The 23,337-nt window shown below is 48.0% G+C and overlaps 1 protein-coding gene across 3 annotated transcripts in view; it reads left to right on the top strand.

Moving 5' to 3' along the window:
- COL27A1 (collagen type XXVII alpha 1 chain) overlaps nucleotides 1-23,337 on the top strand; it is a 162,479-nt gene that overhangs the window by 58,348 nt on the left and 80,794 nt on the right. For all 3 annotated transcript variants that reach the window (XR_012838465.1, XM_075772219.1, XM_075772221.1), the window contains 4 exons: nucleotides 9,723-9,776; nucleotides 14,320-14,364; nucleotides 18,193-18,246; nucleotides 18,663-18,707. Coding sequence is in view for 2 of the 3 variants with exons in the window: in XM_075772219.1 (XP_075628334.1) it covers nucleotides 9,723-9,776; nucleotides 14,320-14,364; nucleotides 18,193-18,246; nucleotides 18,663-18,707 (198 nt within the window). In the remaining variant the exon portion in view is untranslated. The remainder of the gene's footprint in view (nucleotides 1-9,722; nucleotides 9,777-14,319; nucleotides 14,365-18,192; nucleotides 18,247-18,662; nucleotides 18,708-23,337) is intronic.

The following is a 23,337-nucleotide window of genomic DNA, read 5'->3' as shown; positions in this document are numbered from 1 at the left end:
TGTTTGTGAGCGATACGCAGCTGTGTCCCACCAGCTGTCGGGTGCTGTGATGGGGGTTTCTGTCCACCGGCCAACCCCAGGCCAGGGAGGCAAACGCCTCCTGACAGCACAGGCTCTGCCATCAGGCTTTGTGCAGCCTTTGGCAAGTGCCAGCGCGTTGCTGAAGTGCTGCTCCGAGGAGACGGCTTGACAGGTGGAGTAGCCTGTGTAAGTAGCAGGCGCAGAGGGAGGGTTTGCACTCCTCGGGATGCTGACGCCTCTACCTGTGAGAATGGCTGGAGCCTGCCAAGGCAAGGTGGGGAGATGCTGCGTTGCTTGGTGACTGCACAGGAGGAGGAAGAGGGTACGGGACCTGGTTTCTCCCCATGGCATGCAACTTCAGACAAGTTGTTTGGGTGTTCTTGGCTGTGTGCAAGGCAGGGACGACACGCTCGGCAATCCTTTGAGCTCAGTAGCTGAAACTTAGCAGGTAAATGCCAAGGACTGCTGCTCAGGTGTCAAGGAAGAGGTGCTATAAAGTGGCATGTGGATTTTAAGTGTTGGGGATCAGTGCATAGGCGAGTCTAGAAGTCTCCCTTCCCTCTGCCTGCCAGCCACAGCGTGGGGGTTGAGAGAGCCAGCGGTGATCTGGCAGCCACTCTAACGTAGCCTCCGTATTTGCTGTGAGCGGCAAGCTGCCGAAGCTGGCGTCCGTTTGCCATGAGCTGACCACAGGCGGGGTCCCCCTTGCCAGCTCTCAGCTTGTAACGCGGCAGCGCCTTCTTGCCAGGCTGTTTTTTCACGTCTGCTGTCTTCTTCCATGTTGACGCATAAAATTAATGTGTTAACTCCTGCCTCTAGTGAACGCCAATAGATTCTTTTTTTCTTTATCTGCTAAGTTGTTAGAAGTGCATGCGATACCCCTGCACTCCCCACCGGTACGGGTAGCCTCTTGCAGCATAGGAAAAGGCATTGCCTTGTGGGAGACGCTAGATAGCAAAAAGCAGGGCTGCCTTTGAGTTAGGAACGTTTCGTTTTACAGCGTCCCTCAACCTTTTGATATACGGCTAAGATAACTTCGTGGTGAACGTAAGTGCACGGGGCTTTGCCAAGTTACACAGTCTCAGCTGTTGTCCATGCAAACAATGGGGAAAAATGTTTTGCCGTGTGTCTGGAAAGGCTGGCATAACCGCAAATTACTGAGAAAACAAATTTTGCTGCTCTCTGTAGGGACTAAGCCGATAAACAGCTCCTCTCTTCTTGCTCCAATCTTTTCTCTGCTTTGGATGCAGCTGAGGTCCTTCCTTGCCTTTGAAGTCAACCAGGCCAGAGTCTCCTGCACCACACAAATTGAGATTTGGGAAACCGGTAACAGCATTTTGAAGTAATTCTTCTTTAACTAATTCTTCTCTAATTGCCAAACTCCACTTGACTTGAATGGGCTCCCTGGGGATGCAAAGAGGCAGCACATGTGGCTTTTCTCGTAAGAAGCATGACTTAGGCAGACACCCTAAGAGCTCTCACCTACAGCACTGAATACCGTGGTTCACGTGGGCTGCTAAGGGTCCAGCCATGTCTCTTTTGTCACTGAGATCTTGTTACCTACCAAAAAAAAAGGAGCAAGAATGGAGCTGTTACTTCTATCTAAACATTTAGAAACATTTTAAAGAAATATTGGAATTAAAATTGAAAAATTTCTAAAGAAGTAGGGATAAACTTTGGTTTCCCTCCTAGCTAGGTGGTAGTTCAATGTGTTGGTCCACAAGCCATTTGCTAAGGTTTGAAAGAAACAGGGATGATTTTTTTAACTGATCCTAAATGATGTTATCAGTATATATCCTCAGAAAATAAATATTTACTCTTCCACATAGCTTTAGTGCTTAGGCCTGCTTCATCTGAGCACTTGGTGAACTCATCCTCCAACCCATAAAGCGTTCTTTCCCAGCTGGTGTCCCCGTTCAGGTTCAGCTGTGGACCCTGGCCATACAGAGATGTACTTTCAGATGTGACCAGCTAAAGTTAGTGGAGAAACATGCAGGCTGAGGACCTATTTGTACAGGAAGATTCGCAAGATGAGCTGCAGGAAGGAGCACAGGGTGGCCTGTAGAAATCGATGGGCAGGACTTGGGTAGCTCTCTGTCTTGTGCCGATACCCCAGCATAAGCACCAAAAAGTCTGGCGCCTTCTTCAGGAACTGATTCATTTAGAAAAAAAATAATATGCTTTTAATCATTCTGTTTGCATGAAAAGTCAAGTGGAAGTCCTGAAAATTAGTAATCTACAAAACTCCTCTGTTACTGAGAGCATTTTAGCCATGAATTGGATTTTTCCCATTAGCCATCTAAATCAATTCTTTGATATAATTTTTCTTAACCTGAATTTTTAAAATAGGTTTGGTTTGAGCAATCAGTGACTCTTTAATGCTTAAGTTGGACACAGAAACTGGGCAGCCAGTCTGTCCTCCCCTCTGGGCCTGGTTCACACTCTGAAATGCAGGCACGAGCCCAGAGCAAATGTCACCATCTGGTTTTGGCCAGAGTTGTGTTCTGCATGTCTGGAGTTTCCCAAATCTTTGTGGAGAGGTGCTTGAGTGGTTACTTGTCACTCTGATATCAGCACGTGTCCCTGTGTTCATGATTACATCATCCAAATAACCTGGCAAGGTGGACAATATTAGCATGTATTTTGTTTTTTTAAAAGAATGGGCAAAACAAAGTACAGAGAAGAGGGTTTGAAAGGTGCCAAGGCCCATAACTTCTGCTGAAAGAAAAGTGACGAACCCAAAGATGGTTTGTTTCCAAAATCTCCCTAAGTGACCTGCCCATTGTCATTCAAAAAGCTCGTGAAGAATTGAACCAAGGTCTCCTAAACACACGAGCATCTTTCTTCCTTCAGGGAAATGTTCATTCATAAACCAGATCCAAGTCCAAAAATTATTTTCATTAGAAATTCCAAGAAAAAATAATGCAACTATCACTTTTAATAGTTGAAAACATTTTGATCGCCAAAGCAGCTTGACTGTCTTAAATAGGAGGCTGCTTGATTTGGAAATCTTGGCCATAAATGATTAGGATTGTTGGCAGAATCAGTGCTTTTCAGCATTAGGTAATTGGGTCTGTGTAATCTGCGCTCTGTTAGAGCCCCGCAGACCTGGGAAGAGATCGTACACACGTGCAAAGGGAGCAAAGCAGATGGTCGAGAGGGCGGAGGGGCTGTCAGCTAACGTCAGTGATGTTTGGCTGAAGGGGCTTCAGGGGTTTTTTTGCTCGTGTTCAGGTGGAACTGGCTGCCCTGGAGGGATAGTTATGTTTAAAAACGCCGTGAAATCTTTATCCAAAGAGGATGTGACACAGAGCTGTGAAGGGAGAGCAAGCAAACCTCCCTTTTGGGTGACAAAGGAGCAGAACTGCAGCAGGACCGTCGGTCCCGTACCCAGCTGAGGGTGGCATCTCCCTTCTTTGCCGGCGTGAAAGCATCACAGTCGCAGGCCTAGACTGAGCAGAAGGCAAAGGCTCCTGCATAGCTGCGTGAATTGAAGCTAGCGAGCAGGCGCGCCGGGAGCGCAGGGTTTGCCAGGATCCCTTTAGGGTGACTCTGGCCGCCCTGGGAACCAGTGCTGGGTCTGGGCCAGCCCGCTTGCCTTCGCGCCCACCTGTGGAGGGGCTCACGTCTGCTCTCTGCACCAAGAATGCTCTCAGAGGCGTGAGCTGCCAACATAAGCTACACTTGTTTATTTTATTCTCCTTCTTTTTTTCCAGTGAATGCCTTCTCTCACCCTCAGCCCTGCTCCCCCACCACCACCTTTTTTTTTTTTCTTCTTTAAATTGTTTGACTTGCGAGCTCCATCCCTGGGGAGACTCCTGGGCAGAGATCACCTGGCCGGAGCCAACTGGCAAATAAAGTCTTTCGCAGACAAGACAAGGAGGGCTGGTTGGTTTTGAGCAGTTTCACCTTCAGCCAACAGGAAAATAAAATCCTATTTTTGGAGAAGGATTCTGTTGGCGTGAAGACCTGCCAGGATTCCTCGGAGCAGCAGCTGCCAGACTGCCTCCCTTACTCCATCAGGGAAAGTGTTTTAAACTGAATCAGATGTTGTATACATACAACACACCCACCCACATGCGCACACCTGAAAAGGCTTTGGGGAAGCAAAGGACCCGGTGCATCTCCCCGCTCTCTGCTTCCCTGAGGACAGCTGCTTCCAGGGACAAGGGACGAGGAGTGGTGGCATCTGCTCAGACCAGGAGCAGCCCTTTGGCTGGCAACAGCAAGAAAGGGCAGGCTGCTCTGTTTGTTTTAAGCAGAGGAGAAAGGAAGGGGAGGCGGAGGGGGATGTAATCTCCTGATGCTGGGGGAGCTGGTTCCAGTGTCTGTCTAGATCTGGTTGTTCTCCGCAGGAGTCTCCTGGCGAATGAAAGGATGCCCTTTGCAGGGAGTGTGGATGGAAAAGAATTAAGGCACTGTTGTAGGATGTCAAAGATAGAGATTTAGTTACTGGCTCAGTTTTGGACTTCTCAGTGTTACCTGGGATAAATCAGTTTGCGTGTCTCAGTTCCCTCTCTAATAGTGGTACCTCAGCTTCACCGAGTGCCATGAGGACAGTATGCAACCACTGTAAATCTCTGCTTGGGGTGGGGACAGGAAAGCACAGAAGCACCTGGATCTTGCTTAGTGCAAAGCATCTGCTTTTGTATGCTTTTTCTCCAACTCCTCTTCAAGCTTCCTCTTGCTTCTTTCATTGAACTTCTCCTTCAGACAATGTGAAAGCCATTCAGCTGGATTTTTTCCCCCCACCTCCTCTCTGTATTTCCCAGCTATGAGATAGAGCCAAAAGTTTTGTCATACCTGACTTCAGCCACTGCGGAGGAGCACCCCGCTGGCTCTTTGCCAACAGAACTTGTTAATCGAGCATTTTCCTCCTAGCTCTGCTGCCATTTGCCATCCCTTCCTGGTCCTGGTCCTTCTCTGCATGTCCCCTCCCTCCCACCGAGCAGGCAGGATGCACGGCTAGATATTTTTCACTAGGGTGTTTTTCTTTACCGTCCCAATTCTTGAGCATAATTTCTAGGGACCAGGCTTCCTGGAAAAACAGCTGCACCCTGAAAAACGGTGGATTTTCTGTACCAGAAAACACTCTGCACTCACTTTGGGAAGGTCAAGGAGACTTTGAATGTGCTGGGCTCTTTAATCCCTTTCACAAGTGTCCTGTAATGGGCTGCCAGTTGCGACCTGCCTGTCCGCCAGCACCATAAAATGAGCTTCCTGCCCCGCGTGTTCTCCCTCCGTTTGGGCTCCTCAGGCTGCTGGAACAGCACACGGGAGAGGAGAGGTAGTGCCGCTTACAGGAATGAAACAAATGGGATAACAAAGTCCGTAATTCCTAGGCTGCTTGTTTCGGTTGAATAGCACTAGTTTTGTTCCTGGGGAACATCTCTGTCCTTTAGGCTCAGGCAGGAGGGGAGAGGCACTGAAAAATAGCTTTTACAGACATGTGAGAGCCAATAAATTAGGACACTGTGGTCACTGGAACTGTTATTGTGGTTTAAACTGCTGCTGCTTACCCCATGGAAAGAAAGTGCTTGCTTTTTCATTAGGGGCTTAAAAGATTGATTGTTTCCTGCTGTGCTCAAGAGTGTGTTGGGAGATTTTCACAACCTGGTTTGAGTCTTTGGAGACTGTATGGATGCTGAAATATCCTTCTTCGTGCCACAGCCGCCAGCCTTGGTCTCATTTAACGTGCAAAAGACTGTTAATACTTGTGTTGCCAAGCTCAAATACTGGGCTGGGATGCCTGGGGTTAGTTGAATTGAAGCTGCTCTTTCCATTTCTCTCCTCCTCTGGGAATGTTTTACAGCTTGGCCCAAAAAGTACCAGGGGACCACCCATGGCCCCAGAGATCTGTGAGCCGAGGCTGGAAGGGGGTGCTCATGCCAGGAGAGCAGATGGCGTGTTAAGGGCGATCAGGTGTTGGCAAGGACGGGGCTTTGCTGCTGAGGGTTGTCTTGGGCCGGGCTGCTGTAGCAATGATGCCAGCCCACACTGTTCTGGGTTTTCTTCCCTGTTTTCTGCCGCTTTGACCCTTTTCCATCCCATCTCGAGGATGGGCAGCAACCCTCTGTGGAGGGAGCCACAGTGTGCCGTGAATGGATTTTATTGCCAAATCTCTTACTGCGTAGCTTGGCCAAGTGACCTCAGGTACTCAGCTCTCTGCCTTCAGAACAGGAATAATCTGCTTTTTTAAATACTTGGAGATCTACTGTCAGAAAGCCTGTGTAAAAGCTAGATTTTTATTAACTCTATTACCAAGTGCCTCAAATCTCCCATGTCTTTATCTTTAAGCAGTGAGGTTAGTACTAGAAACTGAGGCATAAAAAGAGATTAGTGGGAAACATATGAATTTAAATAGTTCCTTATCTGGCCACTTTTATTCTGGCAGAGAGGTGCATTGCTTATATCACATTGGAAGAGATTTCAATCAAATTTAGAAAATGCTCTTAGTCTGGAGCAAGCACTCCTCTAGGTGATATTATGCTGCTGGAGCTATATTAATGTAATTGTACTTTTCAGAGTAGTAAAACCTTCCCGTATTGGCAAGACCTTAGCTTGACAGAAGACACCTCGGCAGCCCCAGGGCCAGGCTGCTCTGTGGCATCCATGGGTCGCTCTGTGCCCAGCTCTGCCCTCTCAGGAAGGAAAGATGCAGCTGGGGGAAGGCTGTGACTGAAATCTGCGGCAGCATAAGTATAGTATCAGTCTGCACACTCATATTGTCCTTGGCAAGTTCCATGACTGTAAACAGCAAAACATTCCAAGGCAGTCTTTTTTTTCTGTCTTGCCTGAGCAATGAGGTTTCCCTACACATCTCTATTCTGATCTTATTGATTCAGCGTGTAGCAGAGTTATTTTTCCCCTTTTTTTCATTAAAGAAAATTGTAGCCCCCCCCACCTTCTTGTTATATTTGACATCTTTGTCTCTAGGTGGCAGAAGGCTGTTTCCAGTGGTTGCTTACCACAGCTTCTTGGCATGTGCACAGGCTTGAGGGATGTAGTGCCCAGCTGGAAAAAGGCAGACAACTTTCCCATTTGCAGTGATGCCCATAAAACAGAAGTATCAAATCCAAGCAAGCGGTAGCTTGTGTCCGTTCAGGAGCGCGTACTGTATGCTGCAGGGAATAGGTACAGAAGAGGTGAAATGCTGACTCTGAAGTCAGTGGTAAAATTTTGGTTGTCTTAAATAGGTCTCCCATCTCGCACCCTAGATTTGACCAAGTATCTTTTTATCTAGTTGGGTTGACCAGGAGTTATAAACCCTCAGATGAAGGGAGATCTTGGATGACATCTTTGACTGCAGACCTTCCCAGTATAGTTTTCCTGTTGTGTCCGCTGTGATCATTTCACTTTTCAGTGTTGCTGATGGGTTTGCATGTAGCGTGCTGCTGTTGGCTGTCGCAATTTGTTTCCCTCAGCTTTGCTTTTCCAAGGTAACCAGTGTTTGTAGTAAATGGGAGCAGGCAGGCAGAGAGAGCATCCTTCTGGCTCAGCAAGGGCCATCCTCTCCCTCTCTGCTCCATCCCTGTCTCTTAAACTCTTAGCTAGCCCAGAACATGGCTGTGTTGTCCTTTCTATCTCAGACTCTGGTGAAGCCAAAGAAGAATGTAAGGCAGTTTTACTGTGACTCCTAGTTTGAGTCAGAAGTAACATGCCCACTCGCAGTTGCAGCCTGTTGTTGTGTCTCTGGAGCGCACCTTCCGGTGTAGCCTCGTGTAGCCAGTGCTGCTTACTCTCCAGGACTGCTCCACCATAAACAGAAGAGGGAGCAGAGGTGGTTGGAGCTTTGCTTCTCAAGTTCCCACTCTGAACTGTAGCACAAAGGTAGATGGTCTGGCTAGGAAGCCTTTGATATGCAAATATATTCCTCAGTTTTCCATCCTGATGCCCACAGTCAGAATAGTGTGGAGAACAAAGCAGGATTTTAGCCCTGGCTGAATTAACCAAGTCTAGGAGTCAGCCTGGGGTTAGACTCTGTGCAGGCTCTGTCCATGGGGAGCTCCTCTAGCAGACGACGATCTCCCTTTTGGCTCAAGGGAGGTGGACGCTGTGTCGTATTTTATCTCACTCCATCTTAAGGGGCATGCAAGAAAAAGAAGTGGAGAGTCACAGCAGCCTCTTACCTCAGTGTCACAGCCTCCCCAACGCACCTTCCACTGCCGCTGAAGTTCAGAGTAGCCCTGAAGCTGCTGGTCCCTGATAGCTCTTGGCAGCCTGCTCCCTGCCAGTCCTTTGTGGAATGAAGTTCAAGCTCAAACGACAATTGAGTCCAATCCATCTTAAACTCAACTGCTTCCTCCTTGAAAATGTCGGTGTAGTGACGAAGAGAGTTTACTAACCACGGAGGTTACGTACCCGTCTGCTGAGCTTTTTCTGAGGGAGACAGAGCACAACAGGACAGGGCAGAGCAAGCTGCTGTATGATTTGTTTGTAATAGGAATTGGGGGGCTTAGGGGAGCACAGGGTCTGTCTGAGAGCGCGTGAGAGAACGTGTCGCACCACCACGTTCTGGCTCTGGCTCAGTACCTCCACTCCCTTTTCTATAATTGTTTGAAGTCTTCCAGAGTTGTATCAGATATAATGAGATGATGATGAAGTCTTTTGTGGTGACTTTTTCATGTAGTAAACATGGTCTTTCACAGCTCTGGGGTGTGGACCGTAATGAGCTTGGAACTGTTTGTTCCTCTGGCAAGCCAAAAGGTCGTGAATGCATTGGAGTGAATTCACTAGGCATCTTTGATCAGCTCCATTAAGCATCGGCATGGGCTCCAACAGGCATTACGCTATTCAGCTATCCTATGAGAAGGGGGTACTGTGAAAATGATTGTGTTAGTAGACAGGATGAAATAATTCAGATTGACAATCCATTTTTGAGGATAGTCATTGCAGTGAGGTTTATGAATTCTTCCAGAACATAAGGGATTTGGGATTGACTTTTAAGGAAGTATCCTATTGGTAGGATATTTCTTCCTGAAAGAGGACAGAAAGCATTGTGTCTTGAAATACGGAGTTTGATCTTCCCAGTGTGGGATTATCATTTCATGTGTAAACTACAAGACATAATCTTCAGGGCTGCCTATTCCTTGTTGGACATATTGGAGTACTTGGGTGAACCAAAAGGAGGACAGAAGCACTGATTTCTGCCCCTTCTCTCTGTTATGCACGCTCACGTTGTCTTTCTACATGGTGCTGCAAAAACCTTTCCTGCCATATGACACATGCCCAGGGCTGACAACTGGCGCTAAGAAAAGGCACGGTTGATTGAGAGCTGGACAGAGCCTGCAAGACAAGGTGTGAACAAGTCAGGTCCAGCAGCCTCAGCAATGAGTGCTTTTCATAGCGTGGCCAAGGGAAAAGCCTTCCTGTCTCCTCACTGTTTCTTCCTCTCGAGGCTCCCATTAATGTGCGACTCGCGGCTGAGCCTTGTAAACGGTACTTCTGGTTACCCTTCATTGGCCCCAGGAGAGAGCAGTGAGTCAGAGCTCTTGGCCTTGTAGAGCTTCTCACTGAGCGGATCTGCTGGTGGAGCAGGAATGGTTTGGATGAGGACAAGCAGGCTGGATGGCCCACACTTCCTTGTGACCTGCTGTCCTCCAAAGTGCTGCACTGAGTGCAGGGGGAGCAGTTTTTAAGCTGAATGTCTGTACACCAGGATGTGTCAATAACTAATACTATTGTTTGCCTCCTGTCCTCAGGGTTTTCCTGGTGATTTTGGGGAACGAGGACCTCCAGGCATCGATGGGAACCCAGTAAGTTGATAGCTTTTCCTCTTCTCTCTTTCTGTTGCAGTAGACAGCACGCTGTGCTGCATCATGCTAGTTAGTGCTGAAAGAACCTTTTAAGTTTGGTGGCAGCTGCTAGCATTATGGGGTTTGTCCTTCCTGAGAAACAAATGTATGTCCCTGCGCTGCTTAAGCATGCTGTGAATTCCCATGTTCGACTCAACACCCTGTAACTGCCAGGTCACCCCGTTGCATTTGCTTTCTGTCTCCATCTGTTGCCTTTCTTGCACCTTGGTCTTGACAGGTGCCTTCTCATCCTGAGGTTGTGACTAGAAATAAAATCAAGAGAGAAAAGGTAGGGATGTTGCTCCTGATGAGCAGGCAGTGATTGGAGTGTGTTGTCCATACCCCAGGGCCTGATCCAAAACCTGTGACAGCCACAGGAATCACCTTGTTGACTAGTGTGCCCTGGATGAAGCTTTGTGTGAACGTAGCAGGGAGACATGGGCCCACAGATAGAGGGACGTATCATAAGGCACCACAGATGGCTACTTGAGTGCACGTGAACCCCCAGAGGAGCAGGCCATGTACTCAGTTGTGTAGAGGTCTGAGGTACACAGAGAAAGAGGCATGTTCCTCTCCTTTCACCACATTTCACTTTCTGATGCAGGTTAGCAAGCTGGTACTGCTTGGTTTGCCTCTCACTGGCCTGTAGAAGTAAGCTTCTAAAGTTCCCCAAGCTCAGTGCCTTTCCTCTCCTGAAGTGAACGTTCATACTGATGCAAAAAGTGCCAGATTCCATTCTCCAGTGTCTGGGAGCACTGAGGGATGGACACCATAGCTCAGGCTTCTGCTGCCCTGCCCCATGCCTCAGCCAGCCCCGGCACTGCAGTGGGAGAAGTCTCCAGGCTCCTGAGTTCTTGGCCTCTCGCTGGTGTTCATCTGAACCCTGCTGGCTTTCTAAGAATGGGATGTGTCTCCTGGGAATTGGGTCAGGATGGTCCCAGAGACCATTTAAGCAGCTGGATGCAGATAAGATTTATTTTGCTCTGCTCTTATAGCACTTAATACCAAACAGTTGGGTATGTGCTGTGTTTTCCACTACTCACAAAACATGCCCTTGTGGATTGAAAAAGTTCTCAGACGTATTATTCTAAATTATTTTCTGAGTGACTTTGTTGGTTCTCCTTCAATTAGCATGTGAACAGTACTGATTCATCTTTCAAATTCCTGCTGTCTTGGTTATTCACACATAATCACAGTGCTGCTCTTGGCATTTGATGCAATGATTTGTGTGAAGTAACCCACTCTGCAAGTGTCTTCAAGTTCCTATTCACCATTTATGCAGCATAAAAGTTATTTGCACAAGTGTCTCTAACCAGCAAGCCAAGCTCAGCTGCACCCCAGCCTTTGTGGGAGCTCAACACAAGAGTCACAAATGCAGTGAAATGAAAGAATTAGATTCCCAAGGAATACTTCTGCAAGACCTTTCCCATCCTTAGTCAACTTAAGCCATGGGTCAGAGTGGAATCAGTAGTCCCAAAGTAGAAGACTTTCTAGATTGTATTGCTATTTCCAGCCATCCCACCAGGAAGAGCAGGAATCCCGGAGGTCAAAAAGACATTTTTTTCCAAATAGCTTGTTTTGTTTTCTTTTAAATTTGCAAGTTGTCTAAGCCCCATTCAGAAGATGTGCTCAATGTTAGCTGAATGCCAGTTCCCAGAGCATCGCAGAGAAGCAAATGTCCCTTCCGTTAATTCATCCAGAAGGATTGTTCTTCTTTTATCTTATCAATGGCTTTTAAATATTAATGTGCCTTGGAGATTGTAGAATGAAAACAGAATGTTTCGGCTGACTTAAAGGGAGGTTCACAGGGTCACAACTGGAGTCACAGACGCAGAAAAATGCCAGAAAGTCTGTTTGTGGAACACACAAATATGCCGAGTTTGCTAGGTAGAGTATGCAGCTAAATTGTAGGCAGGCGGGCAGGCTGCCACGGGTCCTGAACTGCTCCGTCCTCTGATCCACTGAGCACTTACGCTGCTGCCGCCTCTGCCGTCGCGTGGGGATGGCTGAAGCCGACAGTCTCTGATCTTCTTTCCGTCCCCTCCAGACAGAGCAAAGACTCTTCCAACCGCAGGGGCGTTTTTCCCTCCTACCAACTTGCTGAGAACTGTTGAGCCATCGCATTCCAGGTCCCCGTTCCCGGAGCGCTTTAGCTACTCTAATTAGTCTCTTAATCACAGGAATTAGACATGGGAAAGGACTGTTGATTCATCTCCTTGTCTCTTGTCCCAGTGCCTGATTCATGCACTGAAAAAAGGAGAATAGAGCCCGAATTTTCTCGCAGGTCAGGGACCAGCCTGTCGTTACTGATAGTCAGGAAAGAGCACCTGTAAATCCTCCATTTCCCAGGCCAGGGAATGGCTCAAATTAAGAACTAATCCTCTCCGCGTCTCCCAGGGGAGTCCACCCCTCCTCTTCCAAGAGTAAAATCTCTTGCATTAGATGTGAGGCCCTGCGTTTCCACATTTACCCTTTCTCTTGAGGAATACCCACATGACATAACTCAGAAATCTGGGCAATCCCTCGTGCAGCTGGTGGCACCAAGAGCTGACCATCCACCCAGTCTTCATCCCAGCCACCCTCGGAGCCTGCAGAGCTTACTGGGAAACCCAGGCCACCATGCAGCTCCTGTGTTCGGCGTTCCTGGGGATATTCCCCTCTTCTTGCTGAGCCTACTCATGCCAGGCCTCGACTAAAACCTTGAAGCCAACCTTATTACAGTAGCTCTGAGGACACACAAATCCCACCCGTGAGGAACAATTGCTCCACAGATGTCCCAAGTATGCAGGAAAGGAACCGGCCATAAAAAAGCAATTTTAGGCTGGTTAAGATTATGAAACGCTTTTTGTGTGTGCTTGCCCAATAGTCCTTTACTGCACTTCCCATAAAATAAACACACATAACCCTTTACCCAAGGAGGCTGAGCACGTTTAGTCACGTTGCGTCCCCTTCTCTTTCATTCTTTCACTAGGTAAATCTTTCCATAAAAGGGGAGCTTTATTGCACTGAAGGGGGACTCCACCAGATGCGCACCATAAACTGAGCTGGTCTGTCAAAGAAAGTAGCCAGCGTGATCCAGAGCAGGGGTAGAGTTGTCAGAGCCAACGGGAAGTTTAGTATTTCCAATGCACTTGTTTTGAGAGGCCCTGTTGGAGATGGAGGTGTGTAAGAGCAGGTCCTTGCCCTGACGAGCAACTCGCTGTCGATGCGGCAAGGCAGCGGGTGATCCGCCGAAGGAGACACGGGGACAGGCTGAGCGTCACACAGGGATTGCTGAAGTACTTGGGGACCTGGGTAGGTGATTTGTGCGGGTCTGATGCAGCCTCTCTCCTGCACTTCACCTGGAAATGCCATCAGGCACCTGCCAGCACTCCTGGCACCCGTGCGCCTTTGGGAAGCTGGCATGGAGGGGGTTTGTGGTGAAGCTGAGAATTCAAACCAGCTCCAGAACCCCAGAGAGCAGTCTGTCCCTCCAAATGGTGAGCTCTGAGCCGTTCTTGAAAAGCCTCTAAGAGGAGCTGGCACTTTCCAAAATGCCTTGTTTGGGAGCGGTCTCTGAGACATGGCAAATGGGCGCAGAGCCCAGGATGAAATAAATCTCTTGCAGTCCATCTCCTGCTCTCTTTGGTGTGATTAGAGGTGACTTGTCCTTCAAGCAAGTGGAGTGTTCCCTGCAGAGAGCTCCCTGCTTCAGGGACAGAGGTGCTGAGCCACCTTCCTGCAGACAAGCTGCAGCCCAAAGGCTTTTTCTGAAAATTAAAGAAACAGGTAGCTGGTGTTCTGCATGGGAGCCTGGATGGATGAGGCAGAGTGCAGAGGACACTGCAGTTTCCTCACCTTAAACCAGCTCTTAGATATAGGAGGAGCATCCCCAGAGCACCCCATGTGCCAAACACACTTCCAGGGCACATCAACCAGCCCCAGAATCTGGCATACCCTCTCCTCAAATTACCCAATTTAATTTTCATCCAAGTCTTCCTTTTCTCATGAGCTTTATAGTTTCTAAAGCACTCCCCAAAACCTCACCTTTCCCAATGCTAAGCAGCAGCTTTCCTCTCCTTCTCACTTTAGCTTTGCTGCCCCCGTGCCTGCTTCTCCCTGCCCATGTCCTTCTCCCTGCCCACATCCTTCTCCCTGCCCACATCCTTCTCCCTGCCCATACCTTCATCTTCACCTCACCTGGGGCAGCTCCCACCCACTCCCCTGCCTGCACAGTGAAATGCTTCTTTTATCCAGCCTGCTCCTGGGAGGGGAAGTCAGCCCTGCAAATAACTGCCAAACAACAAGCAGCCCTGTGTCTGGAGAGGCAGCGCTCACAAGCGCGCTCGCTAAGATGGAAGCTCTCGATCACTTTGGCTGGGGAAGGGGCTGGGGGGGGGATGGGGACGGAAGGGGGAGGAACGGTCTTTTCCCTTTCCTCAAGTTCTTGAAACACTGAGCCGCCTTTCAGCCTCTGTTTGTCTACAAAGTGTCCGTAACCGTGTCGGTTTGTCTTTCCTTTTAGGGAGAATTGGGAGCCCCAGGTCCTCCTGGAGTCCTTGGACTCATTGTAAGTACAAAAACAAATGGAGATCTGGCTTCTCGGGGCTTTAACCCCTTCAGTCTGCATAACTGCGCACAGATTTTCTTCCTCCTGTGGCAGGGCAGCGAACAGGACGACTATTTGTATGGGGGAGGCGTGACATCTGGGGAGAGAGGAGGTTGCCTGGTGGACTGGGAGGTGGAGGAGGGCAAACCCTTTCTAAGCCAGAGGGAATAGATTAAAGGTTTGCTGTTAGTGCCCTTATTCCTAGATAACTCCCCCTTTTGATAACAGTTACCAGGGTATTTCTTCAAAGATGCAATATTCATTCCACACCAGGATCTGTCATCTTTTAAAAAGCAGGTCCCTGTACGCAGTAACCTAAGGACGCACAGTTCTTGCTCACTGGAGAGACCGTGGGCAGGAACTGTCTGTCCTCGGGGTGTACAGGACTTTTACCTGCACTCTCACCATCCCATCGCTAATCCAGGTGATTATGTGCACAGCCAAATTCCATCCTTCATTACACTCTTCCCCAGCGGGAGATAAATGGCTGTAAGGATGGGTGGCAACTCATCCTCTGGCAGCTGTGCTGGGGGTTAGTGAATGCCCAGCTGAACATATTATGGTTTATTTTTAGGTCTCAATACTTGTTTCAAGTTATTTCCTTCCATGCACAAAAAGTGGTAGGCTCTGTTAGTACTACAGCATTCTTTCAAAATGATTCCTCCTCGGTTATAGTAATCCATGAAACCTTGGTTTGCAATGAATGGTTAAAAATCTTCCCCTTTTGTCTTTCCATAGCTTAAATTATAGGAGAGTGTATGTCAGCTGAGATCGAGGCCTCGATTGCCCTAGACATTGCACGAACATAGAGCACCAGACCCAGAAATCTTATACTCCGTGAAGGAAAAGCAGAGAATATTGTGGAACAAGTGGGTTTTTCACCCGTCTTGCAGATGGGGGATTGGGCAAAGGTGGTTTAAGGCTTCAGAAAGTTTTTTGCGGAGCCAGGAATTAGGTCTGCATTTCCCCTTGTTAGTGGAGATGAAAGAAGCTTCATAGCCATAGCAGCAGAAAGGATGTGCTCCTAGCAAAGCACTGTAAGAGGAAGATTGCTATTTAAAAGCATATGATTGAGGGTACTGTCCAAATTGGATCATATTTCTCCTAGTTTCTGGAAAGATTTATCTTAACCTGGTTGCTATTATCTCACAGATATTCGTTTGTTAGAAAGTGAAAGGTCAGACACGGTAAATGTGATTAAGATCCTTCCAGAGATGATGGAGTCAAGAGGCTGCCCATCCTCCCCTCCTCGCTGGCCCAGCCAGTGCCATGTTGTTATGTGCTCGGGATGGACCGCAGGGGCCAGGAAAGACAGGTTTTGCCTGGAGCTGATCCGAAATGAGGACAGGCAGTGTGTGGTTTCTAACCTGCCTTTGTGATCGTGATGATTTTGTCCCACATTGGCTACAGCTACCCGAATGGCACCAAATTCTATGTGAGGTACAACTAAACTCTCTTCCCCGCCCCCCCCCCCCCCCCCCGACTGGCCCCAGGATCTGGCATTGTATGTCCTATACCAAGATTCAGCTCCATCACCAGATATCTGGAGTCTGTCACCTTCACTATCTTGATCCATTATGTCGGTCTGTACTGACACCTCAAGTTCTAATGTTTTTCCTGGAAAAGGGCAAAACCAGCAGTTCTCCTTTTGCTGCTAAGCCTGATCTGTCTTAAATTTTAAATATTTCTTCTCCCTTCCCATCCATTCCTGTTGCGAGCTTCTTCCTAGCCTTACTTTTAAGGCAGAAAGTCGGTCCTTCACAATGCTGTTTTTTCAGGAATCGCTTGCTGCGGCAGCAGCAATCAGCTGCTGTCTTTCCCAGCTAGTCTGTTGGTACCACTCTGAGCAGATAAAAATTGAAAACTGAGTTTCAGATCGAACTGAGTCAGAACTTGTGTCCCAGGGTAACGTGCAATTCCTGAATTCAGGATGCTGAAGCATCTCTAGTGGGATTGATCTAAGTGATCTCCTCCATCGTCCCGGGGAGAAGGAGGCACATCCATCCTGCCTTCTGCTCTCTGTGGGACAGCACCAGGCTCCTTCCCTGGGGTCTGCAGCACGGGGCTCACACCGCAGCGCATGGAGAAGGTGGCTGGGTGTTTGTTCCGGGCTGGCCCCCCATCAGTCGCTTCCTTCCTTCCTACAGCCACCCCGGGGGACCGGCCGGGTTCCCGGCTGCCTCCATGCACCCTGCAGGTGTTTGGGTTCGCTGTTTGAGAGAGCCTGGAGAGCAGAATTAGATGTAACTAAAGCCTCTTGCTCTCCTAATTAACTGTGTGGGCAAAGCTTTAAGTAAACGCCTTTCTACAAGAAGCCTTTATGCTGGGAGGTATGAAAAGGGCATCTGTTCGGGCGGCTGCAGCCCAGCGCTCCCAGTGTGGCTGCGGGCCCGTGGCCGCCGACCAGAGAAGCGCTCCTTCAGCAGAGCCTTCCCTGTTTGTTTACACATTGCAGGCAAGGCTGGTGCACCATATCACTCCCTCCCTTCATGGGCAGAAAGCGGTCAAAGCCTGTTTAAACATCAGCCACTGAAGGCTTTCATTTATACATGCACATGCAGGTACATGCAGCAGCCGTGCGCTCCAGTGTCCTCCTGTGCTGCAGTTTCTCATCCGAGTCCCAATACACGATGCCGTGCTGACTTCTCGCTGCAGCAGAATGGCCACGCCAATGAGACGCCTCTGTCCTTACCTCCTGTTTCTCCTCTCTCCTCCCCATATCACTTTTAGATATCAGAGCTCAGTAGCGACCTAAATTTCTTAACTGTTGCCTTTTTTTGCTATTTGGGTCTCAGACTCCCTCCAGAGAACTCAGGAATACTGTGGTGGATTCTTTCTGAGAACATGAGTAACTTCATCAAGAATAAATACACTCTGGGATTGTCTTAAACCAGTTCAGTATTTTAATTTTTCAAATAGTGGAAGAGGGAAATTAATCCATTCAAAAGTTAGAAGAAAGATACAAAAAAAATTTCTCATCCTACCACAGTTGCAGACTTCACACTGGTTTCTTAATTAATTTTCCATTATTTTGCTATTAATTTACTAGCCTGAATTCCTTGCCTAATTTTTAAGTTAATCCAGGAACCCAGGTTCCTGGTTTGGAGTCTGACCATGCTCCCTGACAGCCCCATCTCCTGTGGTGCAGGAGCAGGATGCTCATGTGGTACCCAGGCATCCCCACACTCTGCCCAATTGCCGTGGCCATACACAGGGGCAGCAGCACGATCATGGGGGACAGCTCACATCTCCAGTTGGTAGTGTCAAGCTGCTTTGGGGTCTCCTCTTTGTGGCGAGAGCAGGATGCGAACAGGAGCTGCTCTTTGTCCCTCACAGCCATCACAGGTGAACACCCCGGGCTGCTTTTACATAGAGGCTGTCCACTTGTTAAAAGTTCTTGACTCATAGAATCATAGAATGGTTTGGGTTTGAAGGGACCTCAAAGATCATCTAGTTCCAACCCCCCTGCTGCAGGCAGGGACACCCTCCACTAGACCACGTTGCCCAAAGCCTCATCCAACCTGGTCTTAAACACTTCCAGGGATGGGGCATCCACAGCCTCTCTGGGCAACCTGTGCCAGTGCCTCACCACTCTAAAGAATTTCTTTCTAACATCTAATCTAAATCGACCCTCCTTGTGCCAGGATGCTGCCCCTGCTGAAGTCAGTGGTGCAATTCCTATAAATAGAGGGATACTGAGGGACCAGATAGGAGAGGAATTTCACACCACATACAGCTGTCTGTTGGTTTTGCACCTAATGACTTGAGTAATTTTCTTTCTCTTACTAGGGTGACATGGGCTCTGTTGGACCAATAGGCTATCCAGGACCAAAAGGCTTAAAGGTGAGGTTGTAACTGAGCTGTGTGAGTTCTTGTTCTTCCGTGGCAGGGCTAAAGATTATTTGGTTCCTCCCTTGGGTGACGGTGATGGTCCTGCGAGGAAGGATGGACAGTACTAATGCTTGTCCGTTGACCCAGGCACAGCACTGTTGAACAGAACACCCCACTGGCGGTGTGCAGTAGGTGTAAGTCACTGGAGAATCCCAGGGGCATTTCTCCTGTGCGCCTCCAGCCCACGAAGGGTGTTTAAAGAACATGTGATGGAGCACGTTTAGGAGCAGCCTGGCATTTGAACTTGGGGCTGCGCCAGGCCAATGCTGTAGGTCTGAGCCACCAGCCCCATCGGGGACATCAATGTCATGGACCTGAGCAAGTCTTCACAGTGGCTCGGTCTGACTCCAAACTTTCTTTTGTTTCAGGGGCTGATGGGAAACCCTGGAGAACATGGACTGAAAGGTGATAAGGTGATCTGAATACTCCCTTATTGCACTGTGTTTTAATTTTGCATGTAAAAATCCCTTTCTAGCTTCTCTTTCTTATCCAGCACCATAGTACTGGATCGTCTTTGGTTGTCTCTTTGCTCCCATCCTTCCACCCTCCCTCCTTTCTTGACACTCCAGTTTTGATTTTTCTTTCTTTTATGATATCTGCCTCATTCCCTTTTCCCCGGAGTTCTAGTATAGACCAGTTGTACTCAGATCCAATTTGGAGCTTCGGTTTCCCACTGATGATGATGGTAACTGTAAGATTATCTGGTGTTTCACTGGGCTTTTATGGTTTTATATTGGCTACGTGATGGGATAGGGAGGAGGATGAAGAGGTAACAACACTGGCAGTGGGTTCGCATTAATGCATTTGGGGAAACACATGATGTGACAAAGCAGCACAGCAAACTGGATCAAGCAAACCAGCTGGATCCCCAGGAAAAACTGTTCTGTGTTAGGTACCTCTGCTCCTGTTTGGAGAGGCTCACCTTGGTTCAGCTTCCTGTCAAGAGGAAATTGCCCCACGCCAAACTGTTATAAATCATTTTAGAGAAAGAGAAAAGGAGAGGGGCATTGATTACAATGATTTAGTGCTGCTGGCACAAAAACGCGCAGTTTGAGCTAAATCAGCGTGAAGCTGTGCGTGTAAATGTCTCGCTGTCATGAGAACCATCCTCCTACAGATATTCGACTGTAGGATTTATTTAGTCTGAACGAGTGGGAGGTGCAATCATTTATTGTCTCTGCTCAGGAGGGCAATGGAAAATGACCATTAAGTGTATTCTCCTCCTCCTGTCTGATGTTTTATTCTCTTGTTAGATGTTTGCTTTTAGAGAATGATTTAGCAGCCCAAGACTGCACATGGGGAAAGTAGTGTCAAGCCAGTTGATTCCACTTTCCTTATATTATAACCGCTCTTTGCCAGGGCTCCTGTCTCTGCGGTTTCCATTTCTCCCCTGTACAGCCTTTTTGTGGAGAGGAAGGACAGGGCAAGAGAAGGACTTTTTCTTTAGGATAAGCTTAAGAAATTGTAGCTGGTTTCTTGACTCAACACCGATTCCCAGAGCCCACAGACTTAACTGTCTGCTCCTTGGAAGAAATGCCTGACTATCTTAGGAATCGCCAACATTTAAATCATCGTTTAGCAAAATTAACCTTCCTGGACATTACAGTCTCCATCACTTTACACAGACTGCTCTGTTTATCCCCAGTATTTCTTCAGCTGCTGCTATCACAGTAACCCAAAGGTTTGCAGCTCTCCCTAGAGTTACCCTTACAATACTCCCGAGTACAGAATTGTCCATCCTCCCCCACTGATCCCATGCTCAGTCTTGCAGCCTCTCTCCTGAGGTGCAGGAGACCTTTTCTCTCCCTTCCTCTCTAGCTACCTCTCCCACTGCATTTTTCCTTGGGCAGGACAGACTTCCTTCCTGGCTTTCATTACAGCCCTTTCCTAATCCAAGACTGACAAACCATCCCTCCTACTCAAGCCTCCTTTCTCCCTAATGAGTTGGCTTTAGTTTGAGTATCCTGGGTGCTATTAAACTCAGATCAGACCAATGATGATTTCAGAGTCAGAGGGAGCTTCCAAACAGCTTGCGTGTATCCTGTCCAGCAGCCCAAGAGCTAAAGGGCTGGGAGACAAAAGGTAGAGGAAAATGAGACCGACCTAGGTGTTGAGGGACACAGTTCTCGTCTGCTCAGGTGAAGGCACGCAGCTCTGGCAACGCACTTTTTAGCCAAAGCATCCGAGTTTGCTGCACTTGTTTGCATGAGTATAGATGAAGTTCATCAGCTCTCTTTACATTTGGGGGAGGATTTGGCCTGAAATAGCTTTGTGGTTTTTTCAGTTATTTGGTTTTCTGATTTGTGGGTCTTGCTGTTCAGCTAGTTGGCCCAGTTTATAACACATCCCTTCTCCAACTGACCAAAAGGCTGTTGCGTTCATTTACTCACTGCCACGTGTCTTTAGTGAATGGCACCTTTAAGCCTTTTTATTTTCTCTCACTCCCTTTTGGGCATCATGAGCAAAACCGCTCATTTCTTCTTACAGCTTGTTTACATTTGTGTTTTAATTGTGTTCTGGTACCACTAAGAAATTGAAATGATACCTGGTCTTGCTGCTTTTGCTCAGTTTGCAGCAAGGGAAAAGCTCTGCCTTCAAAGAGCTTGTGGTCTAAATGCATGTGTGGTAGAAGGAAGGGATGTTTATTCCCTTCACATTACGTGAGGGCTTCCGAGTCACAGAAGTGACCAAGGAGGAGGTTGCTAGAGGTGGGAAGTACATCCTGGCCTCTTGGACCCTCTTCTTGCCGGGATCATCTTTTGTCTTGCTGCCTGCCTTGTTTCAATGAAAATGTTTTCTATCTCAGCCTTTATTAAGAAGCTGCATCATAAAACTTACTTTGCCCCCCCCCTTGTTTTTGCCACATGCTTTTTAATTGAAGCTCGTCTTAGAAATATCTGACTTAAGGAAATCCCACATATAGGGAAGTAGAGGCAGGGTCTCTGTGTTCACTTAGTGCCCAGTTGTGTTGGATCACAGGAAGGACCCTGCCTAGAGCAGAGGGGTTGACTTGTGTTGGAGGGTGCCTTCTGTAATCTCTCACTGGTCATGTCACTGTTAGTTTCTGCTGCTATTGCTATTTTTAGGCTGTGACATCTTATTTAAAGGCTTTCTGTGGTTGTTTACTGTTCTTTTTCCGTCCATTAGATTTTGACTTCATTAAAACCCTCCATCATCTTCAGACAAAAGTGTCTTACTGCCGTGACCAGAAACATAAGCAGCCTCCCTGAATCTTGTATTTATTGTCTATGTCTGTCAGTCTGAAAGTTTGCCTCTTGCCATTCTTGAAACATTTCCAGACCATGGTTGTATGCAATCTGCCTCTGCAGATCCTTATTCATAGCTTGGTCACCTCCCAAGTAACAAGAGTTCCCCTCTCTGCTGGATGTTGAAGATGGAATTACAAGGGTGAACTTAGCAAACTAGTTGGGGATGACAGTCCAGCCACCATGCAACAACCTTTTCCCTTACAGCAGAGAGTCTCAGCCTACTGAGGGTCGAATCTTGTATGAAGATGTCAGGTGGATTCTCTGGAAAGCAGTTTCTAATAAACCCGTTTAGAAATGGAGGCTTTTCCCAAAGGCATGTGAGGGATTATTGCAGAAGTGCAGTAGTGTCCCATTACATGGCCAGAGTGGAGGGGTATAAATGTACTGGCTCTGTCCTCTTCTCCTCCACCATGGTTTTCAGAAAGCTGATAAACAGAGAGTTAAACTTCATATTAAAAAAAAAAAAAAAAAAAAAAAGCCCTAGACTTTTGGCAGCATCTGAAATGCTGGGTCAGCAGGGGCAGAGTGGCAAACCTCACTGCTCCATGCTGACAGTAATGAGTAACCTTTCGTAATTAGTAATTCCTGGCAGATGAGAGCAGCCCTGGGGGCCTCACACCTTCCATCTGCTGCTGCTCACAGACTAGCCCAGGTTTGAGGGGGAATAGGGATTTCGAGAGTGTCCCATGTCCTCCCTGGCAAGGGACGGTCTCTTTCCTCCCGTCGCAGCTCTGCAGAACTTGGCCTCTTCTGCACGTCCACGTGGAGCTGCCCGTGCTGTGCCCTGCCCTGGGAGCCCGCCGGGCTGTGGGAGCAGCCATAGGTGCCAATGTTGCAGGGATCACGACCTGTACGGCTCATGCCTGACGTGCCCCATCAGCTCCAGGCTGCAGTTCATCATGCCTTTCTGATGAAGATTTAATTAGATGTCTCCTGTTAAACCCATCTGTCTTGGTCACGGCCCAAGTGTGTGGCCTTGTACCGGTTTGTCTTTTTTGTAGCTGAGGAAAACTCCCTTCACTCAATAGCAGTCAGATCAGACACCAGTAAATCCCAAGCATGATGCCCAGGCAGCTGGCTGCTGTGTGTGGGGAGCCGGCATCTAACTGAGGCTGCCGCCCCGATCCACCAGGGAGAAGGTCCTCAGTGCAATGCTGCATCTTTCAGAAAAGCCGCTACCATTCCCCTTTGCCATGAGAGGAGGAGGAACCTGCCTCAACACGGAGAGGGTTTTCCCCTTCCATGAGAGGGTGTTTTTCACTGATTTTTTGGACTTTCCTATGTTGCCTTGTTCAATATTCTACAAGATGCAGCTCGTTAATCCCAAATGCGTGCATCGCAGGTGGAGGCCAGGCATGAACTATAATAAGGGGCAATATCCCACTCCTCCAGCAGAAATCACATTGTTGTATCTAGCAGCTAGTCAGGCAAGTACAGAACACATCAATGCTAGCCAACCCCTTCTGCATCCCCCATAAAAGGTTGGTACCACAGAACTTAATGATGTTTTTTGCAGCTTTGGTTTTCCCACAAAATGGGTCATCTATCAGCTTCCATTTATATGTTTCATGGAGGCAAGGAGAGGTGACAGAGAGGGTTGCGTCTGCTCTTACAGGGAGAAGCGGAATTACTGTATAACCCTGAAGTAAAGCGTAGTCTTGAGAAGGCCACATGATGTGATGAGTACAGAGGAAAGGTGGAGGAAGTGGAGGAAATCCTAGCTACTTGTTCATATAAAGGAGTTTTATGAATCAGGACATCTGTAACTGGTGAA

Source organism: Balearica regulorum, chromosome 20 (assembly GCF_011004875.1).
Source record: "Balearica regulorum gibbericeps isolate bBalReg1 chromosome 20, bBalReg1.pri, whole genome shotgun sequence".
NCBI lineage: Eukaryota > Metazoa > Chordata > Aves > Gruiformes > Gruidae > Balearica > Balearica regulorum.
This window is presented reverse-complemented; position numbering and strand designations above follow the sequence as displayed.